At 43.9% G+C, this 17,009-nt stretch overlaps 1 protein-coding gene across 2 annotated transcripts in view; it reads left to right on the forward strand.

Moving 5' to 3' along the window:
* Positions 1-7,211: 7,211 nt before the first annotated feature.
* The window catches only part of KCMF1 (potassium channel modulatory factor 1), a 72,352-nt gene continuing 62,554 nt past the window's right edge, over positions 7,212-17,009 (forward strand). Inside the window, exon 1 of one of the 2 annotated variants that reach the window (XM_054986199.1) lies at positions 7,212-7,753. In XM_054986199.1, coding sequence (XP_054842174.1) covers positions 7,738-7,753 — 16 coding nt within the window. In that variant the 5' untranslated portion in view covers positions 7,212-7,737. Of the gene's footprint in view, positions 7,754-8,538; positions 8,772-17,009 lie in introns of those variants that run through there. The other variant, XM_054986198.1, reaches the window with a different exon arrangement.

Genomic DNA, 17,009 nt, shown 5'->3' on the forward strand with positions numbered 1-17,009 from the left:
GCCTCTGCTTGAAAACAGAAGTGGGATTTCACTTTAAATCCAAACCCTCCATGTGCCTTAAGAAAATATCCAGTTTACTGTCTCTCCTGCTTTACTTGTAGCCCCTCCTCATCAGTGTTTTGCATCCTTGACTTCCCTCCCAAAATTGCATGAAGACGGGTCGAAGTTGTAGTAAACCCGTTGGAGAAGGGATTGGTTTGCTGTCATCAGCCGAGAAAACCTAAAACCTGTACCTTCCAAGAGCCCTGCTGTAAAGTGGATTGTAATTTAAAGCAGAAGCCACCCTCTGGCTCTAGCTCCACTATGTAGCATGCTCAGGAAATACCTGAGTTGCTGTAACCAAGCCTACATCTCATCTTGAATAATCTTGAGTTCTGCTAAAGTGGCCGATATCTCTGTTTTAGCCTTTCATCTGCAATATGAGAGTAGTAATGTTGATGTAGCCTACATGGTTGTGGTAAGCATTATCCATATTCAAAGGATTTACAGCATTCCGAAGAGTTACATCAATGTCAAGGACCATTAGTCCCCCTTGGCGCGCTACAAAGAGTGTGTCCACTTGCGCTGTAGTAATTGGAGTCAAGAAGTACTGGTTCATTCTGACATGATTTAGCAAAATATGATCTTCGTGGGCTAAAACCTGCAGTACTTCTTGTACCTGTTCAAAAAACTAAGGCCATTGGAGTTTCCTCCCATTTTATGCTCAAAGCACCCTTGAAGAATAGAATTGCTTGGCCAGAACTTGGCAGCCCAAGCTGGTTTCCGTGATTAAAGGCAGGTTGCCAGATTATAGATTAAAAAATATCATTGAAAAGCTGGTTTTAGAGCTTTGCACCTTTTCAGGCCACCATTCTGTTTTGTTTTTGTCATTCTTTTGTGTGTGTGTTCTTGCTGCTTTCTGTGCCTGTGTTTTCTGATACGGGTGCGTGTGGTCATTTTCTTCCACTGTCAATAAAGGCACCAGTCTGTGCACTCCTGTTTTCAGAGTGTGGGTGGGGAACTCTTGAAAGACAGCATTAAATTCAGCCCCCTCTAGCCTTCAATCACAAACCTGAAACCTGCCACAGGAGGAGAAGTTTCTTGTGGATCTGTCATCTCTGAAGACTCTGTGGTATGTAAACTTAGAAGTGGGATAGGTTGCGAGAAAATAACTGGCCCAAGCTCATCCAATGAGCTTTATGATGGAGCAGGGATTTGCACCATCTTCTCCCTCTAACCTCACTCACTTTCTGGTTTATAATATTGTATGCTTATTGTTTTATTTACATAAATAAATGCTCTCCAAAGCTCTCTCAGCCCCACCCACCTCACAGGGGGATTGTTGGGATAATAACAACATACTTTGTAAACCGCTCTGAGTGGATGTTAAGTTGTCCTGAAAGGTGGTACATAAATTGAATGTTGTTGTTATTTATATCCTGCCTTTCTGCCATTATCAGGGTCACCAAGGCAGCTAACATGAATAACATACATACCTTTCAGAGCCTTAAAAACAAACAAAAACACATCTTTCAAACAATTAAGAACCAAGTTAAAATGCACATCCAATGCAATAAAAATGCATAAAACAAATGTTTACAAATTTTTGATTTTAATGTGTACAGAAAGTACAGAAATAAGTTATTTGCTCTTGAATAACTCCCACAGAAGCCTTTTTGCATGTAAATATTGCAGTCTGAATATTCAACGGCTTTTGTAAAATTACAGTCAATTTCAATAATTTTGTTAAGTTGCTGAATGAAGTTTTGGATGCAGTTTCAAAAGGTCTTACTGTTACATTCACAGCCTTTTCTGGTCAAGATGGAATGCCAAAAGAAAAAAATGAGGTAGGGTGAGATGCTGGAATACCTAATAATGTCTCTATTATTTAACAGCCACAAAAGGTGGTCAGCGGCATATATATTTGAATTTCTAATTTTACTGGAATAAAATCAGTGTCAGCATCCTGGATCACCTCTATTAATAAAAGAGTCCTCAGCATATGGCACCCCTATATTAGAAAATTATTTCAGTACGTCTAAATGAATACGGGTTTACATTTCATTTTGTACTGAATCTGCTGTTCTGTTGCCTCTACTAGTTTTGCTTAGTACGCTTGCTACTCAAATATGCTTAGTTATGAACTCAGCTCAGTGTGTGCATGTAAAAGAGTGATTTAGTTACATGACAACAGCAAATATCTTGCTGTTTTTCTCAATAGCTTGCAAAGTTTAGTTGGCTATACCCCGTTGTCAATGGCACTGAAGCCTCAAAGCTGTCCTTAATAAATATGGCAGCCACTTTCAAAGACACTTTATATGGGTAAGATTTCCACCAGTAAAGATGGCTACTGTTTTTGTTACTTTCAGTGGCATTGAAGCAAAGCTGCCCTTTGAAAAGATGGTTACCTATGGACTCTAGCTAGGAAATTGAGCAGAAAACATTGGAAAGAGCAGGACAACATTTTGGAGAACAGGAAAAAAACTGAAAAAGGATAACTGGAAGGAATGCAGGAAAATGTATATAGCTGAATTAGACAAGATGCAGGGGAATATGCAGAAAAGGTACAATATAGAATAAGAGGAAATGGACAATGTAGAATAAAAGGTGTAAGACTCAAGAAGAAACCAGAGACTGGCATTGTTATATTTGGAGGGGATCTAGAATAGTAATTTATTATTTATTTGTTTGTTCAATATTTAGCCCGACCTCCCTGCAAGCAGGCTCAGGGTGGGTTACAGTATACAGTAAAATACAATAAATGTTTACAATAAAAACTAATCTCTAAAATCTAAAAATTCAATTAAATAATGAAATTGAATAATTAAATAATGGAATGGAAGTATGATGTTAGAGCAGTTTAGAGAGCATTCCTAAATTCTACTCAGGTTTATTGAGCCTTACTCGAGGGGAAAGCATTTTTAGGATTGCACGGCTAGTCTATTGTTGTCTATGTGCCATTTTGCTAATTCTGTCATTCTAAGAATACTTCAAGTAGATCCCATTGAATTTACTTGGACTTACTTAGGAGTAAATATTGTTGGATTGGATTAATGAAGAAGCTGAAACAGCACCGTTTTGATACAACTGCCTTTTCCAAAGGGAGAAAAATGTGATTTTATGAAAGTTTGATTTAGCATTTCATCTTAGCATTCCCACTAAAACTTCCTATTTGTAAATGGGAATTAACTTGTTATTTTGATTTAAAAGGTCAATTAACTTGAAAGGAATATTATTAGAAAAATATTTCTGAAGTTTAGAAATCAGCACCTAGCTGTTTTTTTAAATTGTTGGAATTGAGGGAGTGCTAATTTACAAATAATTGTTGTCATGCTCATTAGAATTAACAAAGAAAAGTAGTAACACCCATGCTTTTGTGTGGGGTTATTAGCTAATGTTGTCTTTCTCTGCAAGGTAGCAAAACAGAAGAGATTTTTGTTGGGACATTTTAAGTGGGTCAAATAACTAATTTTATCAAGCAGTACCAAGAAGAAGAGAAAGTCACAGGTATATTTATTTTACAATATTTAGCAATTCCCTTTCTGCGCAAAGGTCACAAGTGACCCAAGCATACAACAATTTGACTATGCAACATCAAGTTCACATCAAATAAACGTAACTAACTAAAACAAGTTTAGGTGTTAAATCAGACAACATCCCCTCTTTAATCCAATTCAAAGGCCTTTCAGATAAGAAGTCTTTAACTCACTCTGGATAGGAGTCCTGTGGCGCAGAGTGGTAAGCTTCAGTTCTGCAGCCCAAGCTCTGCTCACGGCCCGAGTTCGATCCTGGCGTAAGCCAGGTTCAGGTAGCCAGTTCAAGGCTGACTCAGCCTTTCATCCTTCCGAGGTTGGTAAAATGAGTACCCAGGTTCCTGCGGGTAAAGTGTAGATGACGGGAAGGGCAAACCACCCCGTAAAAAGTCTGCCAAGAAAACGTCGTGATGCGACATCCCCCCATGAGTCAGTAATGACTCGGTGCTTGACTACCTTTACCTAACTCACTCTGGAAGGTTTCTAGGGATACTGTGAGCTACGCTTCACGAGGAAGAGAGTTCCACAGATATAGTGAAAAAAAACATAGCTTTCCCAAGTTTAGAACAAGTACTTTCCTCCCATTGTAAATTATTCTTTCATGACAGTGTATGTCAAAATTTTCAATCAATTCTTATAGAAAACCATCTCTGTTCAAGAATGACCACATTTATATATTTACATTTTCAGTGATTTATGTGGATTGTTAAGAATGATAGTGTTCAGTACTGCCCCCACCGAAAGGCTAGACAATAATGCTTACATAGATTAGTGTTTTCTCAATAGCCTATGTGCAGTACAGCTGTCTGATGCTAGCATAAATTAATAACAAATGTAAAGAGTGAATAATAAAAATGGAGGTTGCTATGGTACTTCTATTTACATGGTACTTTAGAGTGTTTATTGTGTTTCAAGTGCACTACCTGAGGTGACATTTTATGACTCAGTTCACAGTCATGGGCATTCCAATATTTTACTCCTCTCTCCTTTTTATATTGTTGACCTATCACATTGTTAAGGAACTATTATAGAGATTTAAATTTTTCTGTTTTGAACATGAGTTGTGGCAACCTTAACTTGCATTAGGTTTGAGATAAATAGCAGAGGAATTCTAAATAGAGCTATGCTCTTAAGTCCATTAAAGTCAATGGGTCTAGAAGGATATAACTCTATTCAAGAATTGCTTTGTGTATTATTTTTGTTATATATGTCATCAGCTAAATACTTTGGAGGGCCACTTTGAAATTGGAGTGAAAGATGGAATTCCAGTGCCTGAGGTCTGAGGGATCTGTGCGATATGGGTGCTGCTGTGTTTTATTGAATTGTACCATTGTAGGTTTTACTGTTATGCTGTTTTTTATGTTTTATAATGTGTTTTATTGATGTGATCTGCTCTGAGCCTGCTTGCAGGGAAAGCGAAGTATAAATATAAATAAATTAATTAATAGGTTTCTCCATACCCCTTTTGCCACTACGTTAACAGCATTTGTTGAATATAGAGGAGGCCTTCTATAGGGTGTCAGATTTGGCCCAGGGGACGCCAGTTGCCGGCTCCTGATAGAGACGAAATAATTCAGACTCTCATTCTTTCTCATTTATTTGTGCATCTTGAGTTAAAACTGTACTTTGAAAGCAAAAAGCAAAAGGTGGAAAAATATAATCATGAAAAAAGCAAGACACCTTGGTAAGCACCAATTATTCTCATTCCCTGCCAGGTACGAAATTACACTGTATTCCTATAAAACATTTTGCTTTTAAGCCCTCAATAAAATCCACCTCTGTTGTTGGTGATGCTTTGCGGTAGATACATCTTCAGGAGTTTGGTTCAAGGCAGCCGGTCAGCTGCAACGTCTGAAGGGGCAACAAAGTCCTCTTCTCTCTTTCCCCTCTTCTTGGTAGAGCCTCATATCATGGCGAACAGTCCAGTCGTGTTCCCACATGCGGGGCAGGATCTAATTCCAAATTCAGGGGCCATGTAGGGTAGCAAATGGGCTACCCTGTACAAGCTTCTCTGCATAATTTACTCAGAAATAAAGCTTTAGAGAGTGTGGAAACAGTGGGGAGACTCCTCCCCCCACCTACAAAAAAGATTAAAAGGAGTCTTTGTGAAACAAAAGTCCTCTAACTCTTAAAGTGAGATTTCCAAACCAGGCAAAGCAAGAAGAGATGGATCAAGATGGGTAGCCGTGTTAATCTGTAGAAAAGAGTCCAGTAGCACCTATAAGATTAACAAAATTGGTGGTAGGGTATGCGCCTTCATGAGCCACGGCTCACTTCTTCAGATACTTCATAGCACCTATGAAACTAACATAATTGGTGGTAGGGTATGCGCCTTCATGAGCCACGGCTCACATCTTCAGATACTTCGTAGCACCTATAAGGCTAACAAAATTGGTGGTAGGGTATGCGCCTTCATGAGCCACGGCTCACTTCTTCAGATACTTCATAGCACCTATAAGGCTAACAAAATTGGTGGTAGGGTATGCGCCTTCATGAGCCACGGCTCACTTCTTCAGATACTTCATAGCACCTATAAGGCTAACAAAATTGGTGGTAGGGTATGCGCCTTCATGAGCCACGGCTCACTTCTTCAGATACTTCATAGCACCTATAAGGCTAACAAAATTGGTGGTAGGGTATGCGCTTTCATGAGCCATGGCTCATGTCTTCAGATGCTTCGTAGCACCTATGAGACTAACAAACTTGGTGGTAGGGTATCCGCCTTCATGAGCCACGGCTCACTTCTTCAGACACTTCGTAGCACCTATAAGGCTAACAAAATTGGTGGTAGGGTATGCGCCTTCATGAGCCACGGCTCACGTCTTCAGATACTTCATAGCACCTATGAGACTAACAAAATTGGTGGTAGGGTATGCGCCTTCATGAGCCACGTCTCACGTCTTCAGATACTTCATAGCACCTATAAGGCTAACAAAATTGGTGGTAGGGTATGCGCCTTCATGAGCCACGTCTCACTTCTTCAGATACTTCGTAGCACCTATGAGACTAACAAAATTGGTGGTAGGGTATGCGCCTTCATGAGCCACGTCTCACTTCTTCAGATACTTCGTAGCACCTATGAGACTAACAAAATTGGTGGTAGGGTAGAGGCTTTTGTGAATCACAGCTTCGGATATCTGGAATCTGAAGAAGTGAGCTGTGGCTCACCAAAGCTCCTACCTTCTCACCAGTTCTGTTACTCCCATAGGTGCTACCGGACTCTTGCTCTTTTCTACTGCAAGAGACTGGAAGCCAAATTTGAGTGGGGACCTTAACAGCCTGATCCCCCCCCCATGTTTACTCGGAAGTAAGTTCCAACGAGCTCTCCTTTCCTCATGGCGCCGCAGTTTATAACCCCCTCAAAGGGCACGGCGATCCCGCCCGGCGGGAAGTTGTGAAGTAAATTCCCTCAGACTCCTTCCCCGGCCGGGCCCCTCCGTCTTCCTAAAACCGTCTCCCCGTCACACCGAGGCCTTCCCTGAGAGGAACAGGCAGGAGGGTCCCGTCAGGCGAGGAGGGCGCGCAGCCCGCCCGCCTCGCCTCGCCTCGCCTCACGCCTTCTCCCTCCTCCTCCTCCTCCTCGCCCCGGCCGGCGCTTTTCTTTTCTCTCCGTCCCGCGGTGCGATTTCCTCTTCCTCTCGGCGGGCGGGCGCAGAGAAGGGCGGGGGGGGAGGCCGGCTGGGCTGCGGCGGCGAAGGAGGAGGCGGCCGTGGCGGCGCTGTGACTGCGCGGGGAAGGAGGGAGGGCAGCAGGGCCAGAGAGGCCGGCAAGGCCCGTCGCTGCCGCCGCCGCCGTCGTCGAGCCGAGGGGCGGCGCTAGGAGCTGAGCCCGCTTACAGACTCCCCGTGTCACGGCGGCGGCGCCCGCCTGCTGCCGCCCGGGAAGGGAGGGGGAGAAACTGCAGCCGCCGCCGCCTCTTTCCCGGAGAGGCCTCGCCGCCGCCGCCTCCATCCTCGCTCCCCTCCCTCCCTCCTTCCGCGCGCCCCCCAGGCGAGGCGAGGCGAGGCGCCCCGAGGAAGGCAGGAAGGAAGCCAGGCAGGCAGGCAGGCAGGCCGGCCGGGAGGGGGGCTGGCCCAGGCTAGGCCAGGCCGGGCCCGGGCTGCGGAGCCGGCGCCGAGCCGCCACGACCGGGGGGTGGGTGGGAGGGAGCGGGGAACTGGAGCCTGGGACGGGCCTGGGCTGGGCCGCGCCGGGCCGCTGCCGCCGCCGCCGCCTCTGAACTAGGATGTCCCGACATGAAGGTGAGTGCCAGGCCGGGCCTGGGCCGTAAGAGCCGGGCGGGCAGGGAGGGAGGGAGGGAGGGGCGGAGGAGGTGGATCATCATGGCGCCACAGGCGCTTCTGGCGGAGTCCGAAGCCGGGGGCCCGGCCCGGGGCAGCGGGACGGAGCCGGCGCCGGAAGGAAGGTGGGCCGGGGCGGGCCGGGCCCGCTTTGCCTCGTCATGGGGCCTGTGTCCGTTACGGCTCCCCCAGGGCCGCGGCCTAAAGAACCGGGCCCAGGCCGTTGGGGACGTCTCAGCCGCCGGGCCTGGCCTGGCCTGGCCTGGGCCCCGCCCTAGGCGGAGGGGCCGGCCGCCCCGCTTCGGCCACGATCCCCGCCTTGACGGCGGTTGCGGGGCCGACGGGGCTGAGCCCGGGAGGGCCTGCCGGGTTGGAGGGGGCCGCGGCGGGGGGCTTGCGCCCGGGCAGAGCCACGGCTGCTTGCGGGGCACGTGGGAATGGCGTGCCCGGGCGGGCTGCGGAGTTAACGGCCCCGCGAGTTTGGGGGTGGCGGCGGGGCGAGAAGAGGGCCCCGCTTCGGAGGCGGGCGTTGGAAAGGCTCCGTGGGTTGGAGCCGCAGAGGGAGGGATCTGGTATGGGGAGCGGAGAAGGGGGGGCGAGCGGCCGCCGTGCCCCTCGGAGGGAAAGGGCGGCGGGCTTGGCAGAGCTTGTGGTGGCACCAGGCGGGAGAGCGATCGGGCAGAGGGCCGGCAGAGCCCGGCCAGGTCCTCGGAGGCCGCCCGTGGACGTGTTGATGTGGCCAGGAAAAGGTGCGGGCAGAGCAGAAGAAAATGGCAAAGGGCCTGGATGTCGTGCAGGGAGGAAGTCCGTTTGGAAGGAGAAGTTGAAACGGAGCCTCTTGGGGCTTGGCATGAGGTGCTCAGCATATGTTTCGGGAGCGCATGCTTTTGTTGTGCGTAGCAAGGATGGGCATACGTGGTTCCTGGCATGGGACAACACACAGTCAGGGCTAGAGGAGAATCACTTCAACAACGGAAAGGTAAAGCAAGGGTCTGTTGATGTCTCCGCTTTGGTGGTGTGTGATTTGCAAAGTTGTTTGGGTGGGGCTTTGCAGGGTTTTTTTTGGAAACTGCAGGTGGGATCTAGCCTCGTCTAGGAACAAGGCAGAGATCTCTACCGTTCCAGTACTCTTGTAGCACTAAGATGCATGTGGAATGCTGAATTCTCTGCGGTACTGTCGTCTTGATAACTTTGCCACTTCTGAAATAGTATACTCTGCCACGCTGCCTTTTGCTTGGTCATGTTTGCAATACGAAGGGTAAAGTAAGTGATAGTTCAGATTTCTTTCTGTAGTGTTTATTGCTGTCGCTGAAATGGGTGTTCAAGAAAAGGGAAGGAATTGAAATGGTTGGAAAGCGTGAAAGGAGAAAATGAGAGAATACATTTATGAGAATAAAGCATGTGACATCTTGTGATGTTTGATACTTTAGCAAAGAAATTATATGCAGATGTTCTCCCTACTTCTCTGAAATATAAGCAACTGTTTTAAAACAAGATATGGGCATGATCAAAAAGGAAATAAAAGTAATCGGAAATTTTTCTGTGACACTGAGGTCAATGTGATTGTGGATAGTAAGGAATAAAAAGAGTTCAGCTTAACCAAAACATTATATTAAGGTATATGTTACTGAAATGTGTGTTTGTGTTGCAAATTATTTTACACAAGAAAAGATTTTTCTATTTTTTACCCTTGTCTAGTGCTTTTTAAAGTGGAAATGCCATCGCTTTGTGGAATTCACTCCCACAAGATTTACTGATAGCCACAGATGGCTTTGAATGGGCACTAGACAAAATTATGGAGAAGTAGTCTGTCTGTGCCTGTTACACATAACAGATGAGTGGAATGTGCAGGAGCAAATAAATGAGTGAGGGGCTGTTACACGTGGACTTCCTGGAAGCTTTTGGCTAGCCACTGTTAGAAACAGGATGCTGAACTAGAAGGACCCTTGATCTGATCCAGTAGAGATCTTCTTATGTTCGAAGTGAACAATAAGTTGTTTTATAATGTTGTTGTTTTCAGGCTGAATGCTTCTCAAATGGTTGTTTAAGGCCTGCAATCAAATTGTATGCAGGCTTAAAGTATTCTAAGCAGAATAAAAGGCCTATTATAGCTGTGCTGATTAAAATTATAAAGGAGAGATGCCAACTGCTTCTGAGGTTTATATGCATCCTGTATATGCCAGCTCTTCAAAATCTGAGAGCATTCCCTATAAATGACTAACAACTGATTAAAAAAACCCCTCACACTTGCTTGAGATTCTACAACTGTTGGCTGGGCTCACAATGTGAACTCGTTCTGGTAAGTTTCTTTAACTTTCTTGCAGCCTAATTATATGCAAATTTACTTTAGGTAAATCCCACAAATTTTAGTGAGCCCTTTTTCACAGATCAGTTCATGGAAGTGCACCCAGTTGGTTTATTGCTATAGGACAGTGATGCTCAATGGCTCTTCTGAACAGCATCTGTTCCATGTTCAGGAAAGTGGGCAAGGCTGTGATAGGGCTTGTTGTTGTTGACATATGGGTCCCACCTTGAAACAGCCAACCCCAGAGGTGGTGCAAGTCTCCCAGTTTTATGCAGGCCTCATGTTACAGAGGGAAATAAATGTGGCTACTTTCCCTAGTCGGTGATGCAGATGTGGTTCTCCACATGCCATGGAGTGAGTACCACTGGTATAGAAGTTTTCTTCCTGTAATGTTATTGCAGTAATGAACTGTAATTAACTCTGGCTTCCATTTGGGATGCTTTCAGAAAATGTGCAAAAAGTGCATTATTTTGTTCTTTAAAAGCTGGCCAAGTTTGTAACAGGACCAGTATTGGATATTACACTAGTGACTACTGTCACACACTTGTCAGTTCATATAGTCTGGTGTTTGGTTCTTGGTGGTGCTTGGTAATGTGAACCATTGATCTGCAAATAGTTACATTGAAAAATTTATCCTTTATTAGTAAAACTGCTTGGTGGGCCATATGCTGTGTGCCTACATAGCTGTGTGCCTACATAGTTTGGCTTCCCTCTTGCGCTCAGATTGCAGCCTTGTGACTAGGTCAGAGACTGGTGGGCTGCCTCTTTGGGGCATTGCAGCTGAGGAGTCTTGGTCCTTGCTGTGGGCTTATGGAAGCTCTCGCTGGGGAACAAGGTAGCTATGAAGCGAATCTCGTAACCCATATATCACAGGTGCATAGGAGTCACTCCCTTTTGATGCCTTTGTTCTGTTAGAGTAGTGATGTTGGTGGTTACTTTGGTTAGAAGCTACACTAGCCCCTTAACTATTCCCTCACAATGCTAGCCCAAATCTAGACTAGCACACACGGCAGAAGCCAGAAATCAGAATCTAAATGGATCTGAACACTCACACTCTCGTATCTTGTTTGTGTGTATGTATTGAAGCAAGTTCAAAATCTGTACACGTTTTAAGATAGGCTTAGCCAGGGCTTTTTTTCAGGGGGAACGCGGGGGAACGGAGTTCCGGCACCTCTTGAAAATGGTCACATGGCTGGTGGCCCCACCCCCTGATCTCCAGACAGAGGAGAGTTTAGATTGCCCTCCGCGCCGCTTGGAGGCGCGGAGGGCAATCTAAACTCCCCTCTGTCTGGAGATCAGGGGGCGGGGCCACCAGCCATGTGACCATTTTCTCTGAGGGCAACCCACTGAGTTCCACCACCTCTTTCCCCAGAAAAAAAGCCCTGGGCTTAGCCTCCGTGCCACAATTAAGAACTACTTTGCTGGATCAGATTAAGAATCACAGTATTCCATTCCTAACAGCAGTTGATCACAGGGGATAACCCAGATTTGAGACTGAGAGATCTGTTTATGTCTGAATACATAGATTAGTTTTAACTTTTTACGGTTTACTATTAATGCACCTTTATTCTATAGGTTTCTTTAACTTTCTTTTAAACATATCAAGCTAGTGATCATCAAACCATATAGCAATGAATCCCATAAACTAAGTCTGGTATATAATATTTCCTTTCGTTTGCTGACAGCCAGTTCCATTGATTCTGTGTTGTAGTATGAAAGAGAGAGATGGCTTCATCCAGTCTGTTGTGTATAGCACAAAACTAAGTTTTAAGTGGTGGGGAGTTTCCCCACCACACCACTTAGGCACTTGGTGCCCCAGGCTCCTACAGCAAGTGGGGAACCTTTGTGTGCCTCCTGCATCGCTATCCAGCCTTCTTCTCCACTTGGTTAAGAAAAGTGGTTTATTTTCCTTGGCCGAGAAGAGAGGAGAGGGCTGGGCAGGAATATGGAATGTGTATATATAGGTCTCCCACCCTGCCCCACAGTGGCCTGGTGTGCTTTTGGATGCTTTGGGGTACATGCTGCAGGAGGCAATACTAGGCCGTATTGTGTTCTCTGGAGATCCCTGTATTTTGCAGGAGCTGCAGGAACCACACAATGGACTGGATCAAACATAGTTTAACTTCATTTCATGTATTACAGCATTGTGATACTTGCTGTCTCTAATAATTCTAATGCTGAATTTGCCTCCCCCTCCCTGCCACATGTCTTGGCATTTTCAGCTCTCTTTTTGTGTTCATTGTAGCTTACTTACATCCTAGCAATGTGAGATTAAATAATACTGCCTCGGATACAAGTTACTGAAGTACTTCGCTGCTTCCTTCCATTGTAAAAATGATATTCCTGTTCTGTTCTTCTATTCTTCTTGAAACCAATTATTAACCCATAAGATCTCCTCCTCTTACCATGACTTCTAAGAGTTTTAAAGAGTCACTGCAAGAGGGTACACACACATGTACATACAAATAGGACTCCTTTCCACTCCTTTGGTAAGGAAACTGATTTTAGAGACAAAGTTCAAATTTTAAACTGTCAGCAGTTTTATTTTTGAGACTTTTCTAAAGAATGGATTCCATCCAAATGTCGTGTCTTGTTTTTAATTGGTAAGTTCGAAAACGCTGTCACATCTGCTTAACGCTGTTCTTCTCATGTACAGTTTGAGAACCTTGAATCATGTGTGGCTGTACCATGAGCATCTTTTGAAATGACATTTGATGCAGATAATGTATTTTGCTTCTCTGTAGTCCTTCTTGGCTTGACTTTTTGTAGTTTCGTATCATAGAGATTTTTATCCCAGAGAGTCCCCTTAGCTCTGATTGATAAGACAGCCAACACCAGATTGATAAGACAGCCAACACCAGATGTATGTCTGCATCCTACCGGGATGTAGGTGTTACCACTGGAAAGGACAGTAAATTGGGATGAATTGTACCCCTATCCTACCACTTCATTGAGCAATGCTCCTTTGTTTATTAAAGTGTTATTGATACCCCATGTTTCCTTTTGGCTCGAGTGTGAGGCCTTCCCCCACCTAAGGAGCCTTCCTTCCACTTCCCCGGCTCTTCTGTTGGATGAGGAGCTGCTTAAGTTGGAGGAAGGCTCCTTAACCTGGAGAAAAGGTGACTCTGAGGATGGTTGAATCCACCCTTCTGTTGTCATATTTTTCCTTGGATGGAGTTTGGATTATTGAGTTTATGAGTAGCTGAAGAGATGCATCTCATTCTGAACAATCACACTTTGCTGTGTTCTGGCTCGGGAGGGCCATGGGGTGTTATTGTTGCACAGATGTAATGAGCTGTGAAGAGCAAGGGCGGCACTGTTTTTGTTTTGAGTCTTGTGACATGAGCCCCCAATGCTCTGGCCCAGCCAGCAGTGATGATCCAGCACCCCTCTGAATTGTCAGTTTTTAATACACAAAATCATATGTAGCTTGTTAACGGAATTGTAAAATAAGGTTAATTTTTTCTCACATGTCTTGTTTATAGCTTTTTCGGTAAACAGCAGTCAAATGTCAAGCTTTTGTCTACAGTGTTCACTCCTATCCAGTTACAGACTAAAAGTTTGATTGCTCCAACAGAAGTACTTCAGATAAAAATTGCTTTTCAGCTGTACATTGTGTTGCACACCCAACATGGGGTTAAATTGTGGATTCTTTTTATTTTGTTCTCTTAAAGATCCTGGATTATGGTGGCCTGTGCTTCAGGATCTGAAGACTAATATTTCCCAGATTTTGAATAGCCGAGACGTATTTCTTTTCTGAATTAAAAATGGAGGCACGGCACAATTCATTCTTACATGTGGAAAGTTTCACAATTTGTAATAACAGAAATTATCTGTTCTCAACCACCTTTTTTCATGTTAGTCAGTGTTCTGGGCTTGCCTCCGGAGAGGAAAATGGCCATCCCAGAGCAGTGACTCATGCAGAACAGCAACGGGCCGGTTTCACAGAAGAGTTATTCTGCTTTATTTCTGTCCTGGCACTAATAGAATAATTCAGTTTACTGTACGTGGAGGTGGGATAGAATTATCCTCCCCTATTGGAGGGTGGTTGAAGAAGGCAAATCCAAAACAGTGATTCATACAGAGATGCAGCAGGAAGACACTTCTGGTTGTTGTATTCTGAGGAGCCATTTATTAATTAATTTATAGCAACAAACTAGTAGTTCTGTTGTGGCATATTAGGCAAGTCCTGGTCCACAGTTTGAGAGAGCAGATGATTAAGAAACACAAATACTTGATAAGCAAATCTTCATGCAAGGAACAATTGGAATTAGGTTATAACTTTAAGTGGGTTTTTTTTACAACTTTGTGTTTAAAAACATGTCTGAAAACTGAAGGAACTAGTGCTCTTGTATCAACATAGACACCATAACGTTTCAGTCTTTGGCTGGAAACGATTAATTCTGAGCTAGTTTTCTGTTCTGATCTGTTGTTTGTTAAGAGCAAGGAAACTCGTGTATCTACGGGGACCCTTCGCCAGTTTGAACTGTCCCATTAATTTCAGTCAAAGAACTTGATCTGCACTTGCAAAAGTATGTTTGCCAGTTAGAGTTCTACCCTTGAAATGAATGACATTGGGGTTATACATGTGCTCTTAAACAAGTGACTTTGCTTTATCAGACGACACAAGTCTGACTTTCATTTCATTGTGTAATGGCTATACCATAGACTTTGGAACAGTCTTGCTTTGTTTCATATTTCAGACTAATGAATATATTGAAAGAAGCCACATCTCATTTCTGAGGTTTTATGTAACCAGCTATACACGTGCCATAAATTACAAAACCCAAGCTTGATTCTTCAGCAATATTGGGAATTTTTGCCTCTGAGTAGATCAGTCGTAGGCATAGTACTGTTCTATCTCTTTCCTATTGATTAATTATTAATAAGAGTTACTGTCAACAGTGATGTTAACTACTGTTAAAACTCCCTCTTAATATAAAAATACGGGTTGTCCCTTTCTTTACTACTCACTCCATACAGTATTCCAAGAGAGGCTGCATTAGGGAGTTGTATAACGGGTCATTGTACTGACATTTTTTTTTTATCCCTTTCCTGGCGAGCTATAGTATGGAATTTGCTGGGGGGGGGGTTCCCTCTGTACACTGTTGACATTTTCAGCAAGCTATCTGCTACAGTCCCAAGGTCTTTTTTGTTTGTTTTGGTTTTTTACCACCAGCTCAGACTCTCATCAACATATATATGAAATTAGAGGGGGAAATTGCCGAAATGTGCATCACTTTGCGCTTACTTATTGAATTTCATCCACCATTTTGTTGTCTATTCACCCAGTTTGAAGAGGCTCCTTTGGAGTTCTTAACTTCCAGTGGAGTTTTCTCTATCACTTTGCTTTCATTTGCAGACTTCATTGCCCCCCTGGTTATCCCTATCCCAGCCATTTATGAATAAATGGCTGTACGTTCCCCAGAGACTGCTTCGATCAGCAGATAAATGTTTAATGGTGGTCCCTGGCCCTAAGGAAGCCTGCCTCGCTTCAACCAGGGCCAGGGCCTTTTCAGTTCTGGCCCCAGCCTGGTGGAACGCTCTGTCAATGGAGACCCGGGCCCAGCAGGACATATTATCGTTCCGCTGGGCCTGTAAGACAGAGCTGTTCCGCCAGGCGTTCGGTGGTTGACGGGGGCGGTGCCATGTTGGCCTCCCACCTTTAGGGTGGGGGAGGGTTCTCCCCACCATTGCACTTGGTTAATTTATTTCATTATTGTTTTTTATATTGATTTTAGTATTGTTTTTTATTTTTATCGATTTTAAACAGTTCACCGCCCAGAGCTCCTGGGATGGGCGGTATGTAAATCGAAATATAAATAAATGAATGAATAAATGAATAAATAAAATAGTGCCAGCCCATCAAATGAAGCCCTTCCCTCCATGAGAACTTAAAAACTTGCTCCATACCCAGAACTGTACAAACATTTGTAGTGTTTTATGATAAGCTAATACTCTTAACCTTGTTATAAATAAGATAATTGTGAAATCTTCTTTATTCTTATCAACTGATCTGATTCAAATGGCGTTGTAAGCCACCTTAAATATTTGTATGAAAAAATAGTATATAAAATTCTGCAAGAAAAAAATTCCTTAAATCCTGATGAAGAAGAAACCTGGTCAGTCTAAAATCCATAGGTTGAACACTTCCATCCCATTTTCTGTCTTCGGGTGCCACCTTGCACACGGGCAAAATCAACAGCGGCCCATAAATGTGCATTCTCTGTGGTAGCACCTACCTTATGGAATGACCTACCTGAAGAGGTCAAGAAAGCTCCCCCTCTCTTGGTTTTCTGCAAACTATGCAAAACCGAATTATTCAAGAGGACTTTTTATTCAGATGGGATGGCTACACTGTAAGGAAGTGCTCTCAAGGAGTTGCATCAGTAAAGGGATAGGGAGGGATTATAGACTTTACTACTATTGCTGTAAGTATAATCATCCTGGGTAGTTCCTAAGTTGTTTAATATGTCAGTCTTAGAATTGCTTGTGTTCTGTTTCAGCATTTCTTCAACGCTATATTGGATTCTTGGATATAAATCTTTGCAAGTTTGCATGTATATACCCTGTTACATTCTTTATTGTAATGTCTTTGTAATTGACTGTACAGACTCAGTGTATAACCCCCCTTGAGTCTCAATGAGAAAGGCGGACTTTAAATAACATAAATAATTAATTGCAGTGCATCAAGTACATACTACTCACAAAAATAATTGGTTTTTAAATTGTCATGCTTTCTGTTGGAGAAAATCGGTTTGTGTAACATCTTCAATTTTCTGTATCAATTAACTTCAGACTCCAGAAATAGTAGGTGAGATTCAGTGACTGCCTCCCATTAAGACTTCTGATGAGAGAAAGAGTTGGTGAAAGCAATAATTGAATCTAGCAAGTTTAGTGAAAGTTACTATT

Source organism: Eublepharis macularius, chromosome 8, assembly GCF_028583425.1.
Source record: "Eublepharis macularius isolate TG4126 chromosome 8, MPM_Emac_v1.0, whole genome shotgun sequence".
NCBI classification, from domain to species: Eukaryota; Metazoa; Chordata; class Lepidosauria; order Squamata; family Eublepharidae; genus Eublepharis; species Eublepharis macularius.